The sequence below is a fragment of the Pristiophorus japonicus genome, chromosome 1 (genome assembly GCF_044704955.1).
Source record: "Pristiophorus japonicus isolate sPriJap1 chromosome 1, sPriJap1.hap1, whole genome shotgun sequence".
In the NCBI taxonomy this organism is placed as follows: Eukaryota; Metazoa; Chordata; class Chondrichthyes; family Pristiophoridae; genus Pristiophorus; species Pristiophorus japonicus.
In genome coordinates, this window is record NC_091977.1 from 56,753,280 (window position 1) to 56,780,184 (window position 26,905).

At 46.3% G+C, this 26,905-nt stretch overlaps 1 protein-coding gene across 1 annotated transcript in view; it reads left to right on the forward strand.

Moving 5' to 3' along the window:
• LOC139263961 (A disintegrin and metalloproteinase with thrombospondin motifs 3-like) overlaps positions 1-26,905 on the forward strand; it is a 930,658-nt gene that overhangs the window by 557,196 nt on the left and 346,557 nt on the right. Inside the window, exons 2-3 of the mRNA XM_070880060.1 lie at positions 1,332-1,359; positions 10,271-10,656. Coding sequence (XP_070736161.1) covers positions 1,332-1,359; positions 10,271-10,656 — 414 coding nt within the window. The remainder of the gene's footprint in view (positions 1-1,331; positions 1,360-10,270; positions 10,657-26,905) is intronic.

A 26,905-nucleotide genomic window follows, 5' to 3' on the forward strand; every position in this document is an offset into this window, starting at 1 on the left:
CAGTATATTAAATGTCTCTGTGTTCGGCTTATTCAGGGTCACAGTATTCAGGTTATTCCAGGTCACAGTCTCAGTGTTCGGGGTATTCAGGGTCACTGTGTTCAGGGTGTTCAGGATCACAGTGTTCGGGGTATTCAGGGTGTTCAGGGTCACAGTTTTCGGGGTATTCCAGGTCACAGTCTCAGTGTTCGGGGTATTCAGGATCACAGTATTAGGGGTATTCAGGATCACAGTATTCGGGGTATTCAGGGTCACATTGTTCGGGGTATTCTCGTTCACAATATTAGGGCTACTCAGGATCACAGTCTCAATGTTCGGCGTATTCAGAATCACAGTGTTTGGAGTATTCAGGTTCTCACTGTTCAGGGTATTCTGGGTCTGAGTGTTCGGGGTTTTCAGGGTCACAGTGTTCGGGATATTCAGGGTCACAGTGTTCGGGATATTCAGCGTCACAGTGTTCGGGGTGTTCAGGGTCACAGTGTTCGGGGTATTCCAGGTCACAGTCTCAATGTTCGGGGTATTCAGGATCACAGTATTAGGGATATTCAGGATCACAGTATTCGGGGTATTCAGGGTCACATTGTTCGGGGTATTCTCGTTCACAATATTAGGGCTATTCAGGATCACAGTCTCAATGTTCGGCGTATTCAGAATCACAGTGTTTGGAGTATTCAGTTTCTCACTGTTCAGGGTATTCTGGGTCTGTGTGTTCGGGGTTTTCAGGGTCACAGTGTTCGGGGTATTCAGGATCGCAATGTTTGGGGTATTCAGGATCGCAATGTTTGGGGTATTCAGGGTCACAGTGTTCAAGGTATTCAGGATCACAGTGTTCGTGGTATTCAGGGTCACAGTGTTCGGGGTATTCAGGATCGCAATGTTTGGTGTGTTCACGGTCACAGTGTTGGGGTATTCAGGGTCACAGTCTCATTGTTTGGGGTACTCAGGGTATCTGTCTCAATGTTTTGTCGTCTTGTGATAAATTGAAGATTTGCTATGTTATGAGGGACTCATTTGTGAGTTCTGGAGTACTTAATGTTCATTTTCAGAATTCTGGGGGACTCCTGATAACAGCTCCTGAGGTTTGGCGTTTTCAGGGTAATAATTTGAGAGCTTTGGTTTTTTGAGTTCTGTCATATGCAGGCTAAGAGTTTCTGCTGTCCTGGGTATTCGGCTGCAATGGGGAAGGATTTGTGTGAATGTAAGATGATGTTAGAGGCAAAGCCTCAGGTTTGTATCTGAAGTTCTTAAATTAAGTTTGTGTTTTTTTTAACAGTGCAGTCTTTTTGTTTGTGTGTGACATTAATTCTGGTGGTTTTGTTTCACTGCTGCAGGCTGGATCCGAAGTAACTGAGAGCGGAGGTAGGTGTGTTATCATTTCATTGCCCCTTTTCCTGATGAATCTGGACGTTCACAGCACCGTTTAATAAAAGTTGTTGAGGAAACTTTGTTTCATGTGGGATAATTTGGGGAGGGAATGATTGGCAGCATGGAGTGATAGACAAGAGGGAGTGACTGCTGGACAGGAATGATTGAATCTTCCGTCCTTGCAAATTACCACCCCATCGCCAACCTCCCTTTCCTCTTCCAAGTCCTTGAACGTTTTGTCGCCTCCAAAATCCGTGCCCATCTTTCACGCAACTCCATGTTTGATCGAGTTTCCGCCCCTGCCACAGAACTGAAGCGGCTCTCATCAAACTCACAAATGACATCCTTTGTGATTGTGACAAAGGTAAACTATCCCTCCTCGTCCTTCTTGACCTGTCTGCAGCCTTTGACGGTCAATCACTCCATCCTTCTCCAACGACTCTCCACCATTATCCAGCTGGGTGGGACTGCACTCACCTGGTTCAATTCTTATCTATATAATCATAGCCAGAGAATCACCTGCAATGGCTTAGCTTACCTCTGGTGTCCCCCAAGGAGCTATCTTTGGCCCCCTCCTAGTTCTCATCAACAAGCTGCCCTTAGCGGCATCACCCTAAAACACAACACCAGTTTCCACATGTACACTGGTGAGCTCTACCTCACCATCACGTTTCTTGACCCCTCCATGGTCTCTAAATTGTCAGACTGCTTGTCTGACATCCAGTTCTGGATGAGCAGAAATGTTCTCCAATTAAATATTGGGAAGGCCAAAGCCATTATTTTCGGTCCTGTGATATATTCACAGAGCACAGCACACACAGCTTCCTACATGGCAGGCAGCTCTCTCGGAAGCCTCCGGAATCTGCCTGGTTCTGTTTATTATTAACTATGCAGTTGCAGTACACAATACGTCCACACCCACAGTGTGGAGCTACAAACATTACAAGCTTACAGACATTACACTTCTTCCTCCTTCATGAAGAAGTTATTATTACAAACATCATACATAACTTTCATGTTTATACATGACACACGATATAAACTTTTTTTTTTCCATATTTACAAATTTAACTTTACCACTTATTTTCTGTTTCGAAGAGGATACCTTCGCTCTCGAACAGAACCTTCCAAACCTGGTGTCGATTTCACACTAATTCGAGGCTCAATTTGAGGAACTTTTCCTCCACGGAATTTCCTTGATTTTCATTTGAACTCACTCTAACTTCAGGCTCTTTGTTTTCCTGACTCGGACTCAGACTTTCATTCTGATTCTCTCCTGAATTTGTTTCCAGTGCATTGGATTTAGAATTTGCTACTGGTGTATCAAAACTATCTGATGAGTCAGAAATAATTGAATCATTCCCACCTTCAACTCCTTCCATGTCTGTAGGTAAAATATGATCAATATGAACAAACCTAACCTATCTATTATCAAACATCTTTACCAAATATGTGTGAGGACCACATATCTTCACCACTCTTCCTGGTAACCACTTTAACCATTTATGGTGATGGTTCTTCACTCTCACTTTCTGGTTTAATTTCACACTTCTCTCTTTTACTCTACCTCTGTCATGATTCTCTTTCTGTCTTAATTGTGTCTCTTCTACGGACTGTGCCAAATTTGGTTTTAACAACGATAATCTGGTTCATGGCTATCGTTTAAGAAACAACTCTGCTGGAGTTCTACCAGTAGTTGTATGAGGAGTATTTCGATATGTAATCAAAAAATTAGCTAATTTGTGATCCAATGACAACTGTCGTTTCCTTGGATTTGGATCTAACATTTGTTTTATGAGGGCACCTTTTACAATTTGTACAGTGCACTCTGCTGCAACATTCGAAGCAGGATGGTATGTTGGAACCTTGGTATGTTTCACACCATTTTTGCTCGTGAATTGTGCAAATTCTTCTGAACGAAATTGTGGTCAACTGGGGACTTTGGATGGAGGATTGCTGTTAGGGGCTTATGGTCTGTGACTATGGTAAACTTACGACCATACAAGTATTTGTGAAACTTCTTGACCCCAAAATATAATGACAAAGCTTCCCTTTCATTTGGGCATAATTACTCTCACTGGCACTGAGAGTGCGTGAAGCAAAAGCAATTGGTCTCTCCTCCCCACTACGTGATACATGAGAGATCACTGCCCCAACTCCATACGGAGAGGCATCACATGCTAGCTTAATCTCCTTAGATATGTCATCGTGAACTAACATGGTGCTCTCTATCAATTTACTTTTACACTCCTTGAATGCTGTATCGCATTCTTTTGACCACTTCCAATGGACCTGTTTTTTCAAAAGTTCATTCAGTGGATGTAACACTGTAGCCAAATTTGGTAGGAACTTCTCATAATAGTTCAAAAGACCCAAGAATGAACAAAGTTCAGTGACATTCCTGGGAGTGGGTGAATTTCTAATTGCATCCAAGTTTTCCATGGTTGGATGTAAACCATCTTTGTCTACTCTGTACCCTAAGTACTCCACTGAGTTTTTAAATAACTCACACTTACGAGCAGACACTCGTACTCTGTGCTTCTCCAGCCGTTTGAGGACTTCCACTCAATATGTTATTATGCATTTGCCTATTTGGTGCTGGAATTAGTATGTCATCCAAATAACATACTACCCCTTCAATACCTTGCAAAATCTGGTTCATCAGCCCTTGGAATATGGCAGGGGCAGAAGACACTCCAAACGGTAGCCTTTAAATTGATATAGGCCTAGATGAGTATGTAGAGTCAAACATGACTTGGACTCCTCATCTAGTTCAAGCTGTTAGTAGGCATGCGTAAGATCCAATTTTCAGAAAATCTGACCACTTGTCAGTGATGTGAACAAATCTTCTATATTCGGCAATGTATTGGGGACATTACCCTCTAGAACCTGGTTTACGGTTACTTTATAATCACCACACAATCTTACCTTACCATTGGACTTAGGTACAACAACAATGGGTGTAGCCCAATTACATCACTCTATCTTACAAATAATGTTCTCAGTCTCTAGTCTTTTGAGTTCTTGCTCAACTTTCTCCTTGAGTGCATATGGTACGGAACGTGGCTTGTAGTAAACCGATCTAGCGTCCTTCTGTACGCTGACACTCGCCTTGAAGCCTTGGCTCGGACTGCCTGTTTCACAGAACACCTTCGGATACTGCTTGATAACCTCATCCATTGATGAGAATCTCGCTTCCACACAGAAAATCTTACTCCAGTCCAGCTTCAGTGAGCTCAACCAATTTCTTCCTCGTAAAGCAGACTTGTCTCCTTTCACTACTATTAGAAGCAAGTTCTAAAATTGATCTTTATATTTCACCGGTACGGTGATACGACCTATCACAGGAATTTTCTCTCCCGAGTAGTCTCGCAGCTCTATCTTGGATTTCTCCAGTTGGAAATCACGCAATTTGTCGAGGTACAGTGACTCCGGTACTACACTCACGGATACACCCGTGTCAATTTCCATTGGTATCTTGAATCCCACAACATCTATGTGGATTTTGATGCTTTCCGAATCGTGCTCTTGATGACGTGTAATTCTAACATCTCCTCGTCCTGTTGTTGTTCTTCCATGTTATGTAGTCTCTTGGGATTTCTACTCATAGCTTTGAACGCTGGACTCATAGCTTTAAAAAGTGGTTTACCCTTCAGTCGGCAGGCCTCCTCAAGATGCCCAGTTTTCCTGCAGAAGAAACACTCTGCCTTCACGTATGGACAACTTTGAGCAATGTGTTGTCCCAGGCACCGATAGCACGACTTCGATGCTCTGGTAGAATTTCCAGTTTCTGAGACTTTCGGCCATGCCCGTCTTTTACTTTGGACCTGCAGGTGATTTACCTCGGTTGACTGACGACCGTAATCATTATTTAATTCTCGGGAATATTGTTCGGCAAGCAATCTCAAAAGTCAAGTCATCCGTCGTCAATAACGTCCTTCTGATCGCATCATTTTTCACCCCACAAATAAAACGATCCCGTAATGCTCGGTTTTGAAAGTTTCCAAAATTACAGTGCATCGATAGCTTTTTTAATGCTATGGTGTAATCACTGATACTTTCATCAGCCTTTTGATTCTGAATCCCAAAACGATAGCTTTCAGCAATTTCTAATGGTTTGCGGTTATAGTGCTGCTCCAGCTTCGTTAAAATCTCTTTAAGCATTGTGTCCTTTGGCTCGTCAGGCACAAGCAGATTCACAAGGGGTTCGTACAATGCCGGACCAGCCACCGATAAGAAGATCGCTTTCTTAAGTTCCAACACAGCTTGGTTCTGGACTGCATTATCTGGAACTTCGATTATGTTATTTGCAGTGAAATACATTTCTAGCTGATCCACATATGCTTTAAAACGTTCCCGGTCATGTCTATATTCCCCCAAATGTCCGATTACACCTGCCATTTTTAATCTCTAGCTGTTCACACCGTGTGCTGTATTTTACCTCGGATTTTGTACCTTTTTTCCAAAGACAGAAACTTCCAAAGTCTCTCTGTCGGCTGGTTGAATCCTTCCCCAACAAAATTTAAGCTTTAATTCATCCGAAAAATCCCATCTCGCCGCCAAATGTGATATATTCACAGAGCACAAGCATACACAGCTTCCTACATGACAGGCAGCTCTCTCGGAAGCCTCCGGAATCTGCCTGGTTCTGTTTATAATACTATGCAGTTGCCGTACACAATACGTCCACATCCACAGTGTGGAGCTACAAACATTACAAGCTGACAGACATTACGGGTCCCCACCACAAACTCCGTTCCCTAGCCACTGACTGCATCCCTTGCCCTAACATCTGTCTGAGGCTGAACCATACTGTTCGCAACCTTGGTGTCATATTTGACCCTGAAATGAGCTTCCGACCACATACTCGTAACATAACTAAGACCACATGTTTCCACCTCCGTAACATCATCTGTCTCTGCCCTTGCCTCAGCTCATCCGCTGCTGAAATCCTCATCCATGTTTTCATTACCTCTGGACTTGACTATTCCAATGCACTCCTGTCTCGCCTCCCACATTCTACCCTATATAAACTTGAGGTGATCCAAAGCTTGGCTGCCCATGTCCTAACTCGCACCAAGCCCCGTTCATCCATCACCCCTGTGCTCGCTGACCTACATTGGCTCCCGGTTAAGCAATGTCTCAATTTCAAAATTCTCATCCTTGTTCATAAACCCCTCCATGGCCTCGCCTGTAATCGCCTGCAGCTCCACAACTCCTTGAGATATCTGCGCTCCTCTAATTCTGCCCACTTGAGCATCCCTAATTCTAATCGCTTAACCATTGATGTCCGTGTCTTCAGCTGCCTAGGCCTTAAGCTCTCAAATTCCCTGTTTAAACCTCTCTGCCTCTCTACCTCTCTTTCCTCCTTTAAGACACTCCTTAAAACCTACCTCTTTGACCAAGTTTTTGGTTACCAGCCCTAATTTCTCCTTATACGGCTTGTTGTCAATTTTATTTATCTTATCATACTCCTGTGAAGGACCTTGGGACGTTTTATAATGTTAAAGGCGCTATATAAATCATAGAATCATAGAATCATAGAATGGTTACAGCACAGAAGGAGGCCATACGGCATGTCGAGCCTTTGCCGGCTTTCTGCAAGAGCACCTCAGCTAGTTCCACTCCTCCGCCCTTTCCTGTAGCCCTGCAATTTTTTTTTCCTTGAGATACTTTGCCAACTCCCTTTTGAAAGCCAGAATTGAATCTGCCTCCACCACCCTTTCAGGCAGTGCTTTCCAGATCCTAACCACTCGTTGCATAAAAAGGTTTTTCCTCATGTCGCCTTTGGTTCTTCTGCCAATCACCTTAAATCTGTGTATTCTGGTTCTCAACCCTACTACCAATAGGAACAGTTTCTCTCTATCTACTCTGTCCAGACCCCTCATGATTTTGAACACCTCTATCAAATCTCCTCTCAACCTTCTCTGCTCTAAGGTGAACAATCCCAGCTTCTCCAGTCTATCCAGTAATTGAAGTTCCTCATCCCTCGAACCATTCTTGTAAATCTTTTCTACACCCTCTCTAAGGCTTTCACATCCTTCCTAAAATGCCCAGAATCGGACACAATACTCCAGTTGAGGCTGAACCAATGTTTTATACAGATTCATCATAACTTCCTTGCTTTTGTACTCTATACCTCTATTTATGAAGCCTAGGATCCCGTATGCTTTTTTAACCGCTTTCTCAACCTGCCCTGCCACCTTCAGCGATTTGAGCTCATAAACCCACAGGTCTCTCTGTTCCTGCGCCCACTTTAGAATTGTACCCTTTAGTTTATAATGCCTCACCTTGTTCTTCCTACCAAAATGTATCACTTTTCTGCATTAAATGTCATCTGCCACATGTCCGCCCATTCCACCAGCCTGTCTATGACTTTTTGAAGTCTTATCACTATCCTCCTCACTGTTCACTATACTTCCAAGTTTTGTTTCATCTGCAAATTTTGAAATTGTACCCTGTACACCCAAGTCCAAGTCATTAATATATATCTAGAAAAGCAGTGGTCTTGTACCGACCCCTGTGGAACAGCACTGTATAACTTCCTCCAGTCTGAAAAATAATCACTACTCACTGTTTTCTGTCATTTAGCCAATTTCGTACGCATGCTGCCACTGTCCCTTTTATTCCATGGGCTTGAACTTAATGTGGCACTTTATCAATCGCCTTTTGGAAGTCCATGTACACCATGTCAACCGCATTGCCCTCATCAACTCTCTCCTAACCTCATCAAAAAACTCAATCCAGTTGATTAAACACAATTTGCCTTTAACAAGTCTGGGCCGGCTTTCTTTAATTAATCCAAACTTGTCCAAGTCACTGTAAATTTTTTCCTGGATTATTGTTTCTAAAAGCTTCCCCACTGCTGAGATTAAACTGACTGACCTGTAATTGCTGGGTTTATCCTTACACCCTTTTTTAAACATGAGTGTAACATTTGCAATTCACAAGTACTCTGGCACCAGATCTGTGTCCAAGGCGGATTGGAAGATTATGGCCAGTACCTCCACAATTTTTTTCTTCGCTTCCCTCAGCATCCGAAGATGCATCCCATCCGCTCCTGGCAACTTATCTACTTTTAAGTACAGTCAGCCTTTCTAGTATCTGCTCCTTATCAATTTTTATCCCATCTGGTATCTTAACTCCCTCCTCTTTCACTATGGGGCCAACATTCCCTCAGCGGGAAATTGATGAGGGCACTTTGATTTATCCGGAAGTTTACTGCCCGGCCGGGAGTCAGAGGGAAGAGGGCACTTTGGGGTGTTGTTTGAGGTGATGTAGGGGTGGGTTCGGGTTGGGAGCAGGGCAGTGCCTATCATTGCAGCACTGACCATGTTGCACTGATGCGTCGCAACATCCCTCCCCTTCACTTAAAGGGGCGGCATGCTGCGAGGCCCACGTGGAGCTGACTGGGCCACCAGGGAGAAGTTCGGCTGGGCCAGTGGCCTGGCACCCAAGCGAGGGTGCCCAGACTGCCTGTTGACGGCCCAGCCAAACCAGTGGCCGCCATTGTCGGGGCGAAAAAGGGGCCGCCGCTGGGTGATAAGGGGTCGGAAACATGGGGCGCAGTGAAAGACTGTTCCTGCCGCATCCGGCCCGGGGGTAATTGCAGATGGGTGGGCCCTGCCACTTGCCCTCGGGCGGAAAGGCCTTACCGCCCCGTTACTGGCGGTAACAGGCCTTAAAGAATGGGGCAATTTCCCCCCCTATGACTTTGGCAGCATCTTCTTTCTTGGTAAAGACAGGTGCAAAGTACTCATTTAGTACCTCAGCCATGCCCTTACCTCCATGCTTAGGTCTCCATTTTGGTCCCTAATTGGCCCCACCCCTCCTATTACTACCCGTTTACTAGTTATGTGCCTATAGAAGACTTTTGGATTACCCTTTCTCATACCCTCTCTTTGCCCCTCTTATTTCCTTTTTCATTTCCCCTCTTTACTCACTTGTATTCTCAACCTGACATCTGTCATACGACCCCCTTTTCTGCTTTATCTTACTTTGTAATTCCTTTGTCATTCAGGGAGCTCTGGCTTTGATTGCGCGACCTTTTCCCCTCGTGGAATGTTCCTCGACTGTACCCAAACTATTTCCTCTTTGAAGGCAGCCCATTGTTCGATTACAGTTTGGCCTGCCAATCTTTAACTCCAATTTACCCGGGCCAGATCCATTCTCAATCCACTGAAATTGGCTTTCCTCCAATGAAGTATTTTTACTCTAGATTGCTCTCTGTACTTTTCCATAGCTAGTCTAAACCTTATGATACTGTAAGCACTGTTCCTTAAATGTTCCCCTACTGACACTTGCTCTACTTCACCCAGAACCAGATCCAGCAATGTCTCCTTCCCCATTGGGCCGGAAACATACTGATCAAGAAAGTTCTCCTGAACACACTTCAGAAATTCTTCCCTCTCTCTGTCCTTTACACTATTACAATCCCAGTCTATATTAGGATAGTTGAAGTCTCCCATTATCACGACAATACAAGTTGTTGTTGTTCTTGTTGATAGACAAAATAGAGTGTTTGATAGATAGGAGGGAGTGCTTGATAGACATAAGAACATAAGAAATAGGAGCAGGAGTAAGCCATTTAGCCCCACGAGCCTGCTCCGCCATTCAATAAGATCATGGCTGATCTGATCTTGGCCTCAACTCCACTTCCCTGCCTGCTCCCCATAATCCTTGACACCCCTATCGTTCAAAACCCTATTGATGGATAGGAGGAAGTGATTGATGGACAGGAGGGAGTGATTGATGGACAGGAGGGAGTGATTGATGGACAGGAGGCAGTGATTGATTAACAGCAGGGAACAATGGACAGGAATGATTGGTTAACAATCTTTGTGTTTAAAGGATTACTCGGTGATTGTGAAGTTTGCTGATTTTTCTGCCTCTGTTTATTTTGCAGCTATTTTGGGGAGGTTTGCCTCTATGGGGCAGGAGTTCGGGCTGGTGACCCCGCTCAGGACAGACTCCCAGGGCCGCTTCGTGTCTCACATGGTGTCGGGCTCCGGGGTCAGGAGGAAACGGCAGAGCGGCCCCGAGTCCCGGTCGGCGGCCCCCAGGGAGGAGGAGGCCGAGTTCCGCTCTCTCTTCTTCAATGTCACTGTCTTTGGCCGGAGCTGGCAGCTGAGGCTCAAGCCCAGCCTCCGGCTGGTGGCCCCAGGAGCCATGCTGGAGTGGCAAGTGGACGAGCAGAGCTACACGGAGCCGCTGGTCAGGGACTGCGTCTACACTGGGGGCATCAGCCACATCCCCGGAGCCACGGTGGCCATCAGCAACTGCGACGGACTGGTAAGGAGTTAATGGCTCCTCTCACACTGACATCCCAAGGCGATGGGTATTGGGGTCTCGGGGGAGGGGTCTTGGGGGCGGGTGGCTTGGGGGGGGGGGTGTTGGGGAAGGGTTTTGGGGGAGAGGTTAGAGCCAGGTGTCCCAGGGAGGTATCTTGATTGGCGGTATCTTGGGGGGGGGGGGGGGGGGGGTTGTTGAGAGAGGGTGTGAGGTGAAGGATCTCGGGAGGCGTATTGATTAGGCTTTCGGGATAGGAGTCTTCGGGCAGTGATCTCGGCAGGAAGTGGTCTCAGGAAGAGCGGTATCTGAGTTTGGACTATGAGGGGAAGAGTCTGGGGGAAAGCGATCAAGGAAGAATGAGGAGATGTAGGGGACTCGGGAAAGATATCAATGGGTAGATGATCAGGCGTAGGATGGGACAAGTATCATGGGAGAAGAATGGGGAGAGGGTCAGGGAAAATTTTGAGGGTAGGGTATCGGGGAAGTGGTATTAGGAAGAAGCATCAGGAGAGGGAGTATTGGAGAGGGGGACGAGAATTAGGAGAGGAAAATGGTGAAGCTATTGGGGACTAGAATGGGAAGCAGAATCTTCAGTGGTAGGATATTAATGGGAGGCGGTCAGGGGTATTGAGGGTGGGGATGTGTGATGTCGAGTATCCAGCTAGAAGGGAGAGTTATTCAGTCATGGGAGAGAGATAAAGGGGTAATCAGTTCGAGGCTAAAGGGGATGGAGACACCAGCTAAAGTGGGGAATTTAATTGAGGGTCAGAGGAACAAAGCCTAATGGTGGGAGGTGGAGGTGAGAGGAGTGAAGTATTTATGCATTACTAGCTAGGGTTTTATAGTGATGTATGTATGGGGAGTAGTCATAGGTAATACTAAGTATGTTGTGATCAGTTAAAGCTTATATGGCCAACACCAGAGGTCCAGCCAAAGGCAACCTGGAAAAGAGGCTCCCGTCGTGATCAGACTGGTTGGGGAGGGTATTGAACGTATTCTTGCTTTTCATTAATGAACATTAGAATATTATGCTAACATGAATTATTTTCTTGTATGAAATAGGTAAACAGTGTACTGACCAGCTAGTATTCCAGAACAAAGGCAGATTTGGCATTAAGCGGGAGAAATTGGCCTGGTTTGCATCTCCTGTTAGCGCCTCTGGAGGATGGTAATGGGGCGCTGAGGGGTTCCCGACCGAGTGCAGCAAAATCACCAATGCCCGCGAACTTCCCCTGCGCTGGCACTAACACTTACTGCTTCAATCTCTTGCGGCCCGTAGATCGTAATGTCATCCGATGCGCAGTGCCACATTACCGACCTGGATGCAATATTCGCTCCCGCCCCCTGCAGCATCGCTGGGCGTCAACAACGGCAGCTGCAGGAGGCAGTGTCACCTTGGCCGGCTGCTTGGGGAGTTCTAATTAAAGACAGTGGTGGTCAGGTAGAGCAAAATTTATTTATGTCACCATTCTGGTGCCTCCTGCTTTCTTTTGCCCCCGCGATTCCTCAGCACTGCACGCTCTCAGATAGCTTGGGGCTGCGATGCGCGTAGAGCAGGTGCCGTCACCCAACGGACACAGCGTTAGGATTCAATCAATGCAGCATTTGGCCTTCCCTTTAAGCGAGGGAAGGAGCCTGTAAAACCGACAATGCTGCCCCAACATTGCTCAGATACGAAATAAGGATACATTTTCTGCCCGGTGAGATCATTCCCATTGATGGGCTTAAAGCATGTTAGGCCAGGAAAGGTCACCGTGAAAAATTTAGCTCCTGTCACACAGACACACGTCTCATCCAAGCCAACCCGCATCGAATTCCATTGCCTAATTCACCCAATTCACTCATCCCGCCAGTATAATGCAGTTTTAAGCACCAGCCATTGCTAGAAGTGCTTTCCTAAAGGTGAACTATTTCAGATTTGGATGATGCAGCTAAAATTGTGAAAATGGGTATCACGCTCAATGCACCTTTCTCCCTGAGTTTTGTGGAGGCCGAAGAAAAGATTGAATGAAGGAAGCAATGAAAGACCAGCTGCACAGGAGGTAGTCTTCCTCTCCTACCATTGTCTGCCTAGTCCTATTTAAAAACCCAACCAGACATACCTGGGACTGTCAGAAGAAAACCACCTTGACAGGTTCACATTGCCCAAGGAGACGGTGATGGAGTTGGGCCTGCAGATAACCTCCACCATGATGATGGCACCATAGAAACATAGAAACATAAAAAATAGGTGCAGGAATAGGCCTTCGAGCCCGCACCACCATTCAATAAGATCATGGCTGATCATTCACCTCAGTACCCCTTTCCAGCTTTCTCTCCATACCCCTTGATCCCTTTAGCCATAAGGGCCACATCTGACTCCCTCTTGAATATATCCAACGAACTGGCATCAACAACTCTCTGCGGTAGGGAATTCCACAGATTAACAACTCTCTGAGTGAAGAAGTTTCTCCTTATCTCTGTCCTAAATGGCTCACCCCTTATCCTTAGACTGTGTCCCCTGGTTCTGGACTTCCCCAACATCGGGAACATTCTTCCTGCATCGAACCTGTCCAATCCCATCAGAATTTAACATGTTTCTATGAGATCCCCTCTCATCCTTCTAAACTCCAGTGAATAAAGGCCCAGTCGATCCAGTCTCTCCTCATATGTCAGTCCAATCATCCCGGGAATCAGTCTGGTTAACCTTTGCTGCACTCCCTCAATAGCAAGAACATCCTTCCTCAGATTAGGGGACCAAAACTGAACACAATGTTCCAGGTGAGGCCTCACCAAGGCCCTGCACAACTGCAGTAAGACCTCCCTGCTCCTATACTCAAATCTCCTAGCTATGAAGACCAACATACCATTTGCCTTCTTCACCACCTGCTGTATCTGCATGCCAACTTTCAATGACTGATGTACCATGACACCCAGGTATCGTTGCACCTCCCCTTTTCCTAATCTGCCGCCATTCAGACAATATTCTGGCTTCATGTTTTTGCCCAAAAAGTGGATAACCTAACATTTATCCACATTATACTGCATCTGCCATGCATTTGTCCACTCACCTAACCTGTCCAAGTCACCCTGCAGCCTCTCAGCATCCTCCTCACAGCTCACACCGCCACCCAGTTTAGTGTCATCTGCAAATTTGGAGATATTACACTCAATTCCTTCAGCCAAATCATTAATGTATATTGTAAAGAGCTGGGGTCTCAGCACTGAGCCCTGCAGCACCCCACTCGTCACTGCCTGCCATTCTGAAAAGGACCCATTTATCTCGACTCTCTGCTGCCAAGCAGCTCTCTATCCCCATCAGTACATTACCCCTAATACCATGTGCTTTAATTTTGCACACCAATCTCTTGTGTGGGACCTTGTCAAAAGCTTTTTGAAAGTCCAAATACACCACATCCACTGGTTCTCCCTTGTCCACTCTACTAGTTACATCCTCAAAAAATTCCAGAAGATTTGTCAAGTATGATTTCCCTTTCATAAAATCAATGTTGACTTGGACCGATCCTGTCACTGCTTTCCAAATGCGCTGCTATTTCATCCTTAATAATTGATTCCAACATTTTCCCCACTACTGATGTCAGGCTAACCGATCTATAATTACCCGTTTTCTCTCCCTCCTTTTTTAAATAGTGGTGTTACATTAGCTACCCTTCAGTCCATAGGAACTGATCCAGAGTCAACAGGTTGTTGAAAAATGATCACCAATGCATCCACTGTTTCCAGGGCCACTTCCTTAAGTACTCTGGGATGCAGACTATCAGGCCCTGGGGATTTATCGGCCTTCAATCCCATCAATTTCCCTAATACAATTTCCCGCCTAATAAGGATATCCTTCAGTTCCTCCTTCTCGCTAGACCCTCGGTCCCCTAGTATTTCCGAAAGGTTATTTGTGTCTTCCTTCGTGAAGACAGAACCAAAGTTTTTGTTCAATTGGTCTGCCATTTCTTTGTTCCCCATTATAAATTCACCTGAATCTGACTGCAAGGGACTTACGTTTATCTTCACCAATCTTTTTCTCTTCACATATCTATAGAAGCTTTTGCAGTCAGTTTTTATGTTCCCGGCAAGCTTCCTCTCATACTCGATTTTCCCCCTCCTAATTAAACCCTTTTTTCTCCTCTGCTGAATTCTAAATTTCTCCCAGTCCTCAAGTTGGCTGCTTTTTCTGAACAATTTATAAGCCTCTTCCTTGGATTTAACACGATCCTTAATTTCCCTTGTTGGCCACAGTTGAGCCACCTTCCCCGTCTTATTTTTACTCCAGACAGGGATATACAATTTTTGAAGTCCATCCATGTGATCTTTAAATGTTTGCCATTACCTATCCACCGTCAATCCTCTTATTAAGTATCATTTGCCAGTCTATTCTAGCCAATTCACGTCGCATACCATCAAAGTTACCTTTCCTTAAGTTCAGGACCCTAGTCTCTGAATTAACTGTGTCACTCTCCATCTTAATAAGGAATTCTACCATATTATGGTCACTCTTCCCCAAGGGGCCTCGCACAACAAGATTGCGAATTAATCCTTTCTCATTACACATCACCCAGTCTAGGATGGCCATCCCTCTAGTTGGTTCCTCGACATATTGGTCCAGAAAACCATCCCTGATATTCTCCAGGAAATCCTCCTCCATCGTATTGCTACCAGTTTGGTTAGCCCAATCTATTTGTAGATTAAAGTCGCCCATGATAACTGCTGTACCTTTAGTTCACGCATCCCTAATTTCTTGGTTGATGCCATCCCCAACCCAACCAATGTTCTCGTTAACCTGTGTGGCAGCACAGTGCTCTAGCTGGTGTGCTGGCTTTCTAATTGAAAAAACTGTGCATGCGCGGAATTTGGAATGGACCGCGTAGCCCGCTAAAGGTGCTGTGTATCCCCCCAAAAATTACAGGGGACTTTAATGGCAGTGCCAGTGGCAGTCAAAAGCACTACTGTCTTCAACTACTTCACCTCCAGATCCTACTACTCAACAACTGTTCGCCTAACATCTGTGGTTGGAAAAATGTTGGTGTCCATTATCGAAGAAGCAGTAGCAGGACATTTGGAAAAGCAAAATTCGGTCAGGCAGAGTCAGCATAGATTTATGAAGGGGAAGTCATGTTTGACAAATTTGCTGGAGTTCTTTGAAGATGTAACAAACAGTGGATAAAGGAGAACAGTGGATGTGGTGTATTTGAACTTCCAGAAGGCATTAGACATGGTGCCAAATAAAAGGTTACTGCAGACGATAAAAGTTCACAGGGTTGGGGGTAATATATTAGCAAGGATAGAGGATTGGCTAACGAACAGAAAACAGATAAATGGTTAATTCTCTGGTTGGCAACCAGTAACTAGTGGGGTGCCGCAGGGATCAATGCTGGGACCCCAATTATTTACAATCTATATAAATGACTTGGAAGAAGGGACTGAGTGTAACGTAGCCAAGTTTGCTGACGATACAAAGATGGGAGGAAAAGCAATATGTGGTGAAGACACAAAAAATCTGCAAAAGGACATAGGCTAAGCGTGTGGGCAAAAATTTGGCAGATGGAGTATAATGTTGGAAAGTGTGAGGTCATGCAATTTGACAGAAAAAAATCGAAAAGCAAGTTATTATTTAAATGGAGAAAGATTGCAAAGTGCTGCAGTACAGCGGGACCTGGGGGTACTTGTGCATGAAACACAAAAGGATAGTATACAGGTACAGCAAGTGATCAGGAAGGCCAATGGTATCTTGACCTTTATTGCAAAGGAGATGGAGTATAAAAGCAGAGCACTCTTGCTACAGCTATATAGAAACATAGAAAATAGGTGCAGGAGTAGGCCATTCGGCCCTTCGAGCCTGCACCGCCATTCAATGAGTTCATGGCTGAACATGTAACTTCAGTACCCCATTCCTGCTTTCTCACCATACCCCTTGATCCCCCTAGTAGTAAGGACTCGATCTAACTCCTTTTTGAATATATTTAATGAATTGGCCTCAACAACTTTTTGTGGTAGAGAATTCCACAGGTTCACCACTCTCTGGGTGAAGAAGTTTCTCCTCATCTCGGTCCTAAATGGCTTACCCCTTATCCTTAGACTGTGACCCCTGGTTCTGGACTTCCCCAATATTGGGAACATTCTTCCTGCATCTAACCTGTCTAAACCCGTCAGAATTTTAAACGTTTCTATGAGATCCCCTCTCATTCTTCTGAACTCCAGTGAATACAAGCCCAGTTGATCCAGTCTTTCTTGATATGTCAGTCCTGCAATCCCGGGAATCAGTCTGGTATTGGTGAGGCCACACCTGGAATACTTCCATATTTACGAAAGGATATACTTGCTTTGGAGGCAGTTCAGAGAAGGTTCACTAGGTTGATTCCGGGGATGAGGGGGTTGACTTATGAGGAAAGGTTGAGTAGGTTGGGCATCTACTCATTGGAATTCAGAAGAATGAGAGGTGATCTTATCGAAATGTATAAGATTATGAGGGGGCTTGACAAGGTGGATGCAAAGAGGATGTTTCCACTGATGGGGGAGACTAGAACTAGAGGGCATGATCTAAGAATAAGGGGCTGCCCATTTAAAACAGAGATGAGGAGAATTTTCTTCTCTCAGAGTGTTGTAAATCTATGAAATTCGCTGCCTCAGAGAGCTGTGGTAGCTGGGACATTGACTAAATTTAAGACAGAAATAGACAGTTTCTTAAACGATAAGGGGATAAGGGGTTATGGGAAGCGGGCAGGGAAGTGGAGCTGAGTCCATGATCAGATCAGCCATGATCGTATTAAATGGTGGAGCAGGCTCAAGGGGCCATCTGATCTACTCCTGTTCCTGTTTCTTATGTTCTTATAAAATAAAAACACTGTCTAAAAATAGTGTATAAAATCCACAATGGTGTACCACAGGGGACAGTGTGAGACTGGGGGAGGGGTTTAGTGATGTATTACACGAGTCAGCGTCAGACTTGGGGGGAGGGTTGGAGCGGTGTCAGACTTGGAATAGGTGCTTGGCTGGCTGTGTTGAATGTTGGGCTGGGAGATCTGAAATATTGGAGGTTCGTTGGGCCAAATGGGCTTTTCTCACTCGCGATGTTTTCTTTCATTGCTGTACTTTCTAATTATTTATAGTAGCAGAGAGCTAAATACTGTGCTCCCAGCAGGGAAGCTCCACTCAGAGGGACGGTGGGTGGGTGAAAGGACTGTAGTCCTCTGACCTGTGCCTCCTGACAGTGTTGCTCCCTGCCGGGTTGGCTTCCGGGTACGTACATAACAGTTGTTGCTGCAATCATGAAAGACCAGTATGGGGCTTGTATACCATGAATGGATGTTTACAGATTCGTGGCACTGGGGATTACGAGTTGGGATTTAAATGCTGCCAATGAGAGGACAGCCAGCGGTATAAGAACAGGGCGGTTATGCTTAAATTGTATAATACTTTGGTTAGGCCACAGCTGGAGTACTGCGTGCAGTTTTGGTCGCCGTATTATAGAAGGGACGTAATTGCACTCGAGAGGGTGCAGAGGAGATTTACTAGGATGCTGCCTGGAATGGAGAATCTTAGTTATGAGGACAGATTGGATAGGCTGGATTTGTTCTCATTGGAACAGAGGAGGTTGAGAGGAGATCTCATTGAGGTGAACGAATATTGAGGGGCCTGGACATGGTGGATAGTAAGGGTCTATTTCCATTGGTGGAGGGGTCTATTACGAGGAGGCATAGTTTTAAGGTGGTTGATGGAAGGTTTAGAGGAGATTTGTGGAGGGGGATTCTTCAAGTAGAGGGTTGTAGGGATCTGGAACTCGCTGCCTGAAAGAATGGTGGATGCAGAAACCCTCACCACTTTTAAGAGATGGTTGGATGGGCACTTAATGTGCAGTAACCTGCAGGGTTATGGACCTAGAGCTGGTAATTGGGATTAGACTGGATGACCTTGTGTTGGACAGCGCAGATAAGTACTGCAGGGAATAGAATACAGCCAGGGTGATCTCCTGGACTAGTTTCGATAGCGTGCATGGGTCGGAAAGGAATTTTCCCAGATTTTTTCTCCCTAAATTGGCCTGGGTTTTTATCTGGTTTTTTGCCTCTCCCAGGAGATCACATGGCTCCGGTTGGGGTGGAGTGTAGAATGTTTCAGTTTAAGGGGTGTCGCAGTTGTGTGAGGCGGACTGGTTGGGCTGGGTGCTCTTTGCCGTTCCGTCATTGTTCATAGGTTTGTATGTAACCTTCAGGGCTGTTGACCAAAGGCCGTGAGGCTCTTTGTCGGCCAGCATGGACACGATGGGCCGAAATGGCCTCCTTCTGTGCTGTAAATTTCTATGTTTCTATGATACCAAGTCACATTTTAGGATTGTAGAAAATATTCCTGTGAGAAGGTCATAGGCGTCACACTGTGTTATCAAACCGCTCCTCAGGCTCTCGCTGTTGTGTAAAGCCGACTTCTAATTTCCATTCCACCCTCATCTTTATCCTTGCCTGCACAGACACGGTGCACCAGACAGAACTGCGGCGAAGGCCAGAAAATAATCGAGGCCTGTGCGTTCTTTTTGGGATTCTGGGATCACCCGCCGTTCCCTTTCCCCGAGTCCTGCTGTTACCTTCGTTTAATTAAGTCTGAATAAACTGCAGCCCTGCGTTTTAATGGAAACTTGAAGAACTTTAAATGGGCTACATTCTTCAGATCAAATTCCCATGCTTGTAAACCAAGAGGCAGCTTTATGAATGGAAAAGCAGTGTGGCGCACGCTGATCTTATTTCGGCTCGGCAGTTTGGTTTGGCAGGCACTGCTTGGTGGCTCGGCTAGACGGTACACTGCAGAGCAATATTAAAGAGACAGAGGCTGCCAGACTCTACTGCTGGCACGGAGCCTCGCCAGGCGCAAGCACTGGTTGGAGACGGGGCTGCAACTTACCAAGGCTCCGATTCTGTGCCCCTCCCCCCTCGGGTCCATTGAGACCTCACACCAGCAACGGAGCCTGGCAATTTCTATCTTTAACGTCTGTGCTGTGGAGGTGGGAGATTGTGCCCAGTTGCCAATTTGGCAATTAAACGTGAAAGCAGTCAGCAGGAGCCTGACTAAGAGAGAATTATCACCTCGAAATGCTTTGAAATGTTGAGTTTCTACTTATTTTCTGTTAGTTATAGCTGTTTGTAGAAGCCAGAAAGGACTTGTATTTACAGAACAGCTTGTCACATCTCTTGGGAAGAGCAGAAGCACTTCATTTGCAACAAAGTCGTCTGTTGTTAAACTTCCGATTTTTTAACACGAGGCTGTAAATGAGATCCTTGGATACATGGAGAATAAAATGAAATGACTCAGCCCATCTGCCACTGAAACCCCAATCCAAACTTTTGTTACCGAGAGACTCGACTATTCCAGTGCTCCCCTGGCCAACCTCCCATCTTCCGCCCCCCCATAAACTTGAGCTCATCCAAAACTCTGCTGCCTATATGCTAATTCACAACAGCTCCCATTCATTCACCACTCCTGTGCTTGCTGACCTACATTGGCTGGCCTCAAAATTAAAATTCTCATCGTTGTTTTCAAGTCCCTCCATGGCCTCGCCCCTCCCTATTTCTGTAACCTCCTCCACTCCAACAATCCTCCGAGACCTCTGCGTTCCTCTAAGTCTGGCCTCTTGTGCATCCCCGACTTCTGTTGCCCCACCATTAGCTGCCATGGCTTCAGCTGTCTGGGCCCCAAGCACTGGAATTCCCTCCCTAAACTTCTCTGCCTTGCCACCTCTCTCTCCACCATTCCGATGCTGCTTAAAACCTACCAATTGGGAACAAACTTTTTCTCACCTGTTCTAATGTCTCCTTCTTTGGCTCTGTGTCAGTTTTGTTTGATTATGGTCCTGTGAAGCACCTTGGGATGTTTTACTACGTTAATGGCACTATATAATTGAAAGTTGTTGTAAATGCTATGACTTTCCCAGATGGCTTTTCCCGATCGGCGGAATCCCCGGACACATTGCGGAAACAGAATTTCCGCTGATGTTACTGAAGCCGATCGTGAGAAAGCCCAAGGAAATTCCAGATGGCAGAATTTGTAGGTTGCAGGGAATTAATGATGCATGACGTATAATGATGCATGACGTACTTATATCCTTAACATTGACTAACCACTGTAAAAAATGATACCAGAATACCTTCTCCAATGACTCATCGAGATTCATTGATGAATAGGTAAGCTGTATTGCCACATGGCCAGCAAATAGGAACATTAAGAACAGGGGTAGGCCATTCTGCTCCTTGGGCCTGCTCCGCCATTAGATCATGGCTGATCTGCACCTGAGCTCTATTTTCCCGTCTTTGCTCCATGTCCCTTGGTACCCTTCCTCAACAAAAATCTATCGATCTCATTCTTGAACGCTCCAATTAATCCAGCATCCACAAATTGGCTAGAATAAGATTAAGCATACAATGATGCTTCTGCAGCTGAATAGCCTCATAATTTATTGCCAAGGCTCAGATAACCATTAGCTTCTTGGGTAAGGTACCTGAAGTAAATGGGAGCCTGTTAAACTGTATGCCAGAAAGGATCGATACATTCAGGAGAGTGGGGCGACCAACCATATCTTCCTCAACCACAGCTACCCCCTGACCTAATTGGCCCCTTTCCCACCCCAATTGCCCCTCTTCATCATTTACCTGAGGTCTGCTGCTGGTGTTGCAGAGGCCCGATCTTAATTCAGCTTCACCAGCAAGCTTCCTGTTACTGTCCACAGCTCACCGGCTCGATGGCAATGAGGCTCAAGGCCCAATATTGGAAGTACCTCAGGCCGCACCATTTGGGCACAGGATTGATCCCTGTATCCCCCTCCCCTGTCCGTCCAAATTTTTTAGGCCATCATTTCACACAATTTTAGCGGATTAGACAAATCAATTTGTGTCACTGCAAAGCTCGATTAATGTCTGGTATAGTCTCCTATTGAGGTAAATTGTTATATGTTTAACTTATTATCACCTCTGCCATTTCACAAAATGCTAGCATGAATGAGGCATTAGCTGGTGTGGGAATGCATTACTGAGAAATGTTATGAGGCTTTTGTTACTGTGTAAAGAATGGTTGCTTGATGCAGTTGAGGCAAGTGTTTGTTGATTGAAGGTATACCGAATTTGAAAACTGCACCAGAGTGACTAAGGGCTCAATTTTCCCCAGTTATCTGCACCGTTTTTTTGGTGCACAGCACTTTTTTTGGCCGAAATTTAAATATCCAAGTTTCCCCAAAATTTGTGCACCAGCGTAACTCAGTTAGTTACGATTTTTTTAGGTTAGTTTTTTTTTTGCGTCATGGGGGCGTAATCTGATATCTGCGCCAGTTTTTCACATTTAAGCATGTTTGGCCAACTTACATTTCTCATAGGACGGCGTATGTGACAACTCACAAAAAACCTTCTGGGTACTTAAGAAAAACCAGCACACATTAAAAAATCGGTGCAGAAAGACGCCATTGTTTTTATGCGAAGTTTTGGAGGGTGTCAAGAACACATAAATATGCATCATCCAGCTTAATTGTTTCAAACTTAAAACAGAGAAAATGAAAGTCTGATGCAATTTTTTAATTTAGGATTTTTTTCAAAGGACCACTTCACCACCGAGCGTCTCCTCACCGGGCTCGAGGCTCGGAGTGTTGGCCAGCAGAATCGGACCCTCACCCGGACACAGGGGCTTGGGGCTCAGCTTCAAAAGAAGCCCGGGGGGGGGGCTGGAGGGGTGTGGAAGCCGAACTGAAGGGATGAGAACCTTTACACAATGCAGCAGCATCAAAAGAAGCCCGGGGAAGGGTGTGGGGTGGGGTGCGGGGGCAGTGGCGGGGGGGGGTTGGGAGGTGTTGGGTGTTTGCCGAGCCCCTCTGTCTGGGCAAGGGAGTGATTCTGCTGGCCAACCCTCGAGCCAGGTGAGGAGACGTTCGGTCGCTGGTGGGGTGGTACTTTGAAAAAAATCTAAAATTAAAGAATTGCATTAGACTACATTGCCCCAAATGTCCTCATTTGAATGCATGGCTTCTCGTTCTAAGCAAGCCTATTGCGCATGCGCAGATCTGGGTGTGGTCCATACTAGGGCGTCGACCTTCGGGAGAGAGAGCAAAGAACTTTGTCCTGCTGTTTTGAGTTTCTTGCAAAGGTACAATTTAATTATGGGGTACCGTCGGAAGCAGAGTTCCAAGTCCGCGTCAATGCCAGACGTGGGGTCTGGCTATGGCCTTCATGAGAACGATCCCCTGGTGCTCGCGGTGGAGCTCCCGGACAAATGCCTCTCTGCCTCGCAGAGGCATAACTACTCGGCTGCCCCACATCGGGCAGTCTGCTTGAAGTGACAGCTCATGCATGCGCCTATGGAAAGGTTTGATCTCCTCGGGGCTGGCATCGCGAGCCTCTGCCCAGTCACCGGTTAGGACACATCTTTTTACTAAAGATAACGTGGGGTCGCTGGTCGTCCAGGCTCTGATTTGGCGAGCCAACATGGGCGAACCTGTGGACTCAAAGGCATTGATTGCTATGACTAGCTCACAGTCCTGTTCGTCAGACCCTTCCGTGGTTGCCAGGGGGAGCCTGCTAAGCACGTCGGCACAGTTGTTTGTGCCTGGTCTGTGCCTTATGGTGTAATCGTAAGACTCCAGCATGAGTGCCCACCGTTGAATGCGCACCGGGACGTTGGCATTTATTGCCTTGCTTTCGGATTGTAGGGACGTGAGGGGCTTGTGGTCAGTTTCTAATGCGAACTTGGCCCCGAAAAGGTATTGGTGCATCTTTTTGACACCGTACACGCACGCGAGCGCCTCCTTCTCCACCATTCCGTACCCGCGCTCCGCCCGCAAAAGTGACCTGGAGGCATAAGCTATGGATTATAATTTACCCGTGCTATTGACATGTTGTAAAACGCACCCGACCCCATACGCTGATGCATCACATGTAAGAACTAGCTTTTTACCTGGATCAAAGAGAGCCAAAACACTGTTGGAACACAGAAGGTTGCGTGCCTTATTGAAGGTGCGTTCCTGGGTGTCCCCCCAAAACCAATCGCACCCCTTTCTGAGTAGCACGTGGAGAGGCTCCAGTAATGTGCTTAAGTTCTGCATAAAGTTCCCAAAGTAATTGAGTAGCCCGAGAAATGCGCGTAGTTCTGAGATATTCCGGGGCCTGGGTGCCAGGCGAATTGCTTCTGTTGTGGACTCTGTTGGGCGGATTCCATCAGCGGCAATTCTTCTGCTCAAAAATTCAACCTCGGGCGCGAGAAACAGGCACTTTGATTTCTTAACTCTTAGGCCTACCCGATCCAACCACTTCAGTACTTCCTCCAAATTACGGAGATGGGAGTCGGTGTCCCTGCCCTGATAAGTATGTCGTCTTGAAATACAACCGTCCCCGGGATGGACTTGAGCAGACTATCCATGTTGCGCTGGAATATAGCAGCTGAATGGGCATCGATTGTACATGAAAAGGCCTCGATGTGTGTTGATGGTGGTGAGTAGCTTGGACTCATCGGTCAATTCTTGCGTCATATACGCAGATGTGAGATCTAGTTTTGAGAAAAGTTTTCCTCCAGTCAATGTGGCGAATAAGTCCTCCGCTCTGGGTAGCTGGTATTGGTCCTGTAGGGAGACTCTGTTTATGGTAGATTTGTAGTCCCCACAGATTCGTACGGATCCATCTGGCTTCATGACTGGGACGATGGGACTTGCCCAGTCGCTAAATTCCACAGGTGAGATAATGCCTTCCCGCAAAAGCCTGCCCAGTTCCCTCATCACATAGGGCACAGCTCTAGCCTTGTGATGGACCGGTCTAGCATCCTGTGTGATGTAGATTTTGACTTTAGCCCCTTTGAAGGTGCCTACACTTGGCTGAAAGAGATGTTCAAATCAACTTAGAACTGTTGAGCAGGAGGTCTGTTCCTCTGATGACATAGCGTGAACATCATCCCATTTCCAGTTTAGTTTTGCCAGCCAGCTTCTCCACAGCAGTGCTGGGAGATCTCCAGGGACAATCCACAGGGGAAGTCAGTTCACTGTCACCTTGTGTATGACTGAGAGCATGGCGCTGCCGAGGACTGGAATGATTTCTTTGGTATAAGTCCTTAGTGTGGTGTCGACCCTTGTGAGTTTTGATCTGTCTCTTTTATACGGCCACAGTTGTTCAAATGGTTGAGCGCTCATGAGAGATTGACTCGCTCCCGTATCCAGCTCGACGTTGAGTTAGGTATCCCGTTGAGTAGGACCTTCATCATTATTGGAGGCGTCTTGTTATAGGAGCAGTGGCCATTGATTGTGTTGACCCGCTGTACATCGGTGTCCCGGGTACTGTCCCCACCGTCTTCTGGTCCGCTTTCCGACCCTTCCGATTCATATACCAGCCGAGCTGCCATTTTTCTGCACATGTGGGCCAGATGCCCTGTATAGTTGCAGTTTCTGCAAACAGCATGCTGAATTTGACACCCCCTTGATGAGTGCCTTCCCCCACACCTCCAGCACAGACCGCTCCCATTGTTTCCAAAGAATGAGCTGCGTCTGGCTGATCTCTCTTGAGCTTCTCTCAGTTTGTAGTTGATTGCTCGCATTGTGAGTTGATGAGGTGTGAACGGCCGTTCATGTGGCCCTTGATGGCTTCTGGCGCCACTGTTGAAGGCCTGCTCTCCTGTCTTTGTCTGTGTGTCGGGATAGCAGCTTGTTTCACGCTGTGAACCCCTTGTTCCGATGTTTCGTTAGTTGTCGTACCCGCAGTATAGATCAACCTCGTTTCTTCTTCTCCTGCCAAGAATGTCTGTGCAACCAGTGCTGTTGTCTCTAGGGTCAAGTTCTTGGTCTTCTATGAGCTTTCGGAATATGCCTGCGTGGCCTATTCCTTCAATAAAAAAGTCTCTCAGTACTTCTATCCTTAGTTCAACGGAGAACTCACATAAGCTCGCCAACCTCCGAAGTTCCGCCATGAAGTCGGGTATGCTCTGGCCTACACAGCGTCTGTAGTTGTAGAACCTGTGTCCGGCCATTTGTACGCTTCTCGCTGGCTTCAGGTGGTCTCTTACCAGTGTGCTCAACTCTTCAAACGACTTGCTTGCGGGTTTCTCGGGTGCCAACAGGTCCTTCAGTAAAGCGTATGTTTTCGAGTCACAGCTGGTCAAGAGATGGGCTGTTCTCTTGTCTGCCTTATCGTCGCCCAGCCAGTCTTTGGTCACAAAGCTTTGCTGGAGCCTTTCTCTAAAGTCATCCCAATTGTCTCCATCATTGTATTTCTCATCTGAGCTGTTGGTAGCCATTCTGTGGATTCTTTGATCCCGTAACTCGTTGCCACTGTTAAGTCCTGACTCTAATGTACTGACTTATACAAGACACATGCTGAAGTCAAGGTCACTCAGGGCCTGCACCTTTAATTCCAGCTCTCCAGTGCTGCACTTGCCTGAGACCTCATCTTTATATACCTCAGTGGGACAGGTATGGAGTGTCTCCTGCAAGTGCACCCCTGGTGGTAAGGTAAGCTTGTGGTTACAGGTCATCTCTAGTTACAGTCATGTATAGCATAGTAAGATACAGTTATGTACAGTAGTGTGAGATACATGACACATTCTATGCATCTGGATCATTCCAGGCAACAACTGGGGATGTATGCACCATTTCTCAACATGCAACACATATCTGCATTCGTCAGGTGACTGCTGCACTATATGCCCAGAGGAATGATTACATAAAGTTCCCCATGACTGCCTAGTCAATACGTGAAAGGGCTGTGGGCTTCTCCAGGATTGCTGGCTTCCCAAAGGTACAGTGCTGCATTGATTGTACCCACATCGCCTTGCGAGCACCTTTGGAGGGTTTTGTGATGTGCAGGAACAGAAAAGGCTTCCACTCCATGAATGTGCAGCTCGTGTGTGACGACATGCATCGCATCATGTCAGTTGATGCATGATACCCTGGGAGCACCCATGATGCATTCATCCTACACGAGAATGCTATATCTGCCATGTTTCAGCAGCAGCCAGAAGGGCAGAACTGGCTGCTGGTAAACAAAGGGTACGCCCTTGCCATCTAGCTCATGACGCCCCTATGCGTAACCCGGACGGAAGCTGACTGGGAATACAACATGTTGCACATTGCGACGTGCAGCATAATAGAGAGGACCATTGGCATCTTGAAATAGTGTTTCCGATGCCTGGACTATTATGGAGGCTACATGCAATACTCCCCTGATATTGCTGGTCAGCACGCTGCATAACTTAGCCATCATGAGGCAGCAGCAGCTGGTAGTAGAAGACCCACCTGAGGCGAGAGTGGCTGATGATGAGGAGG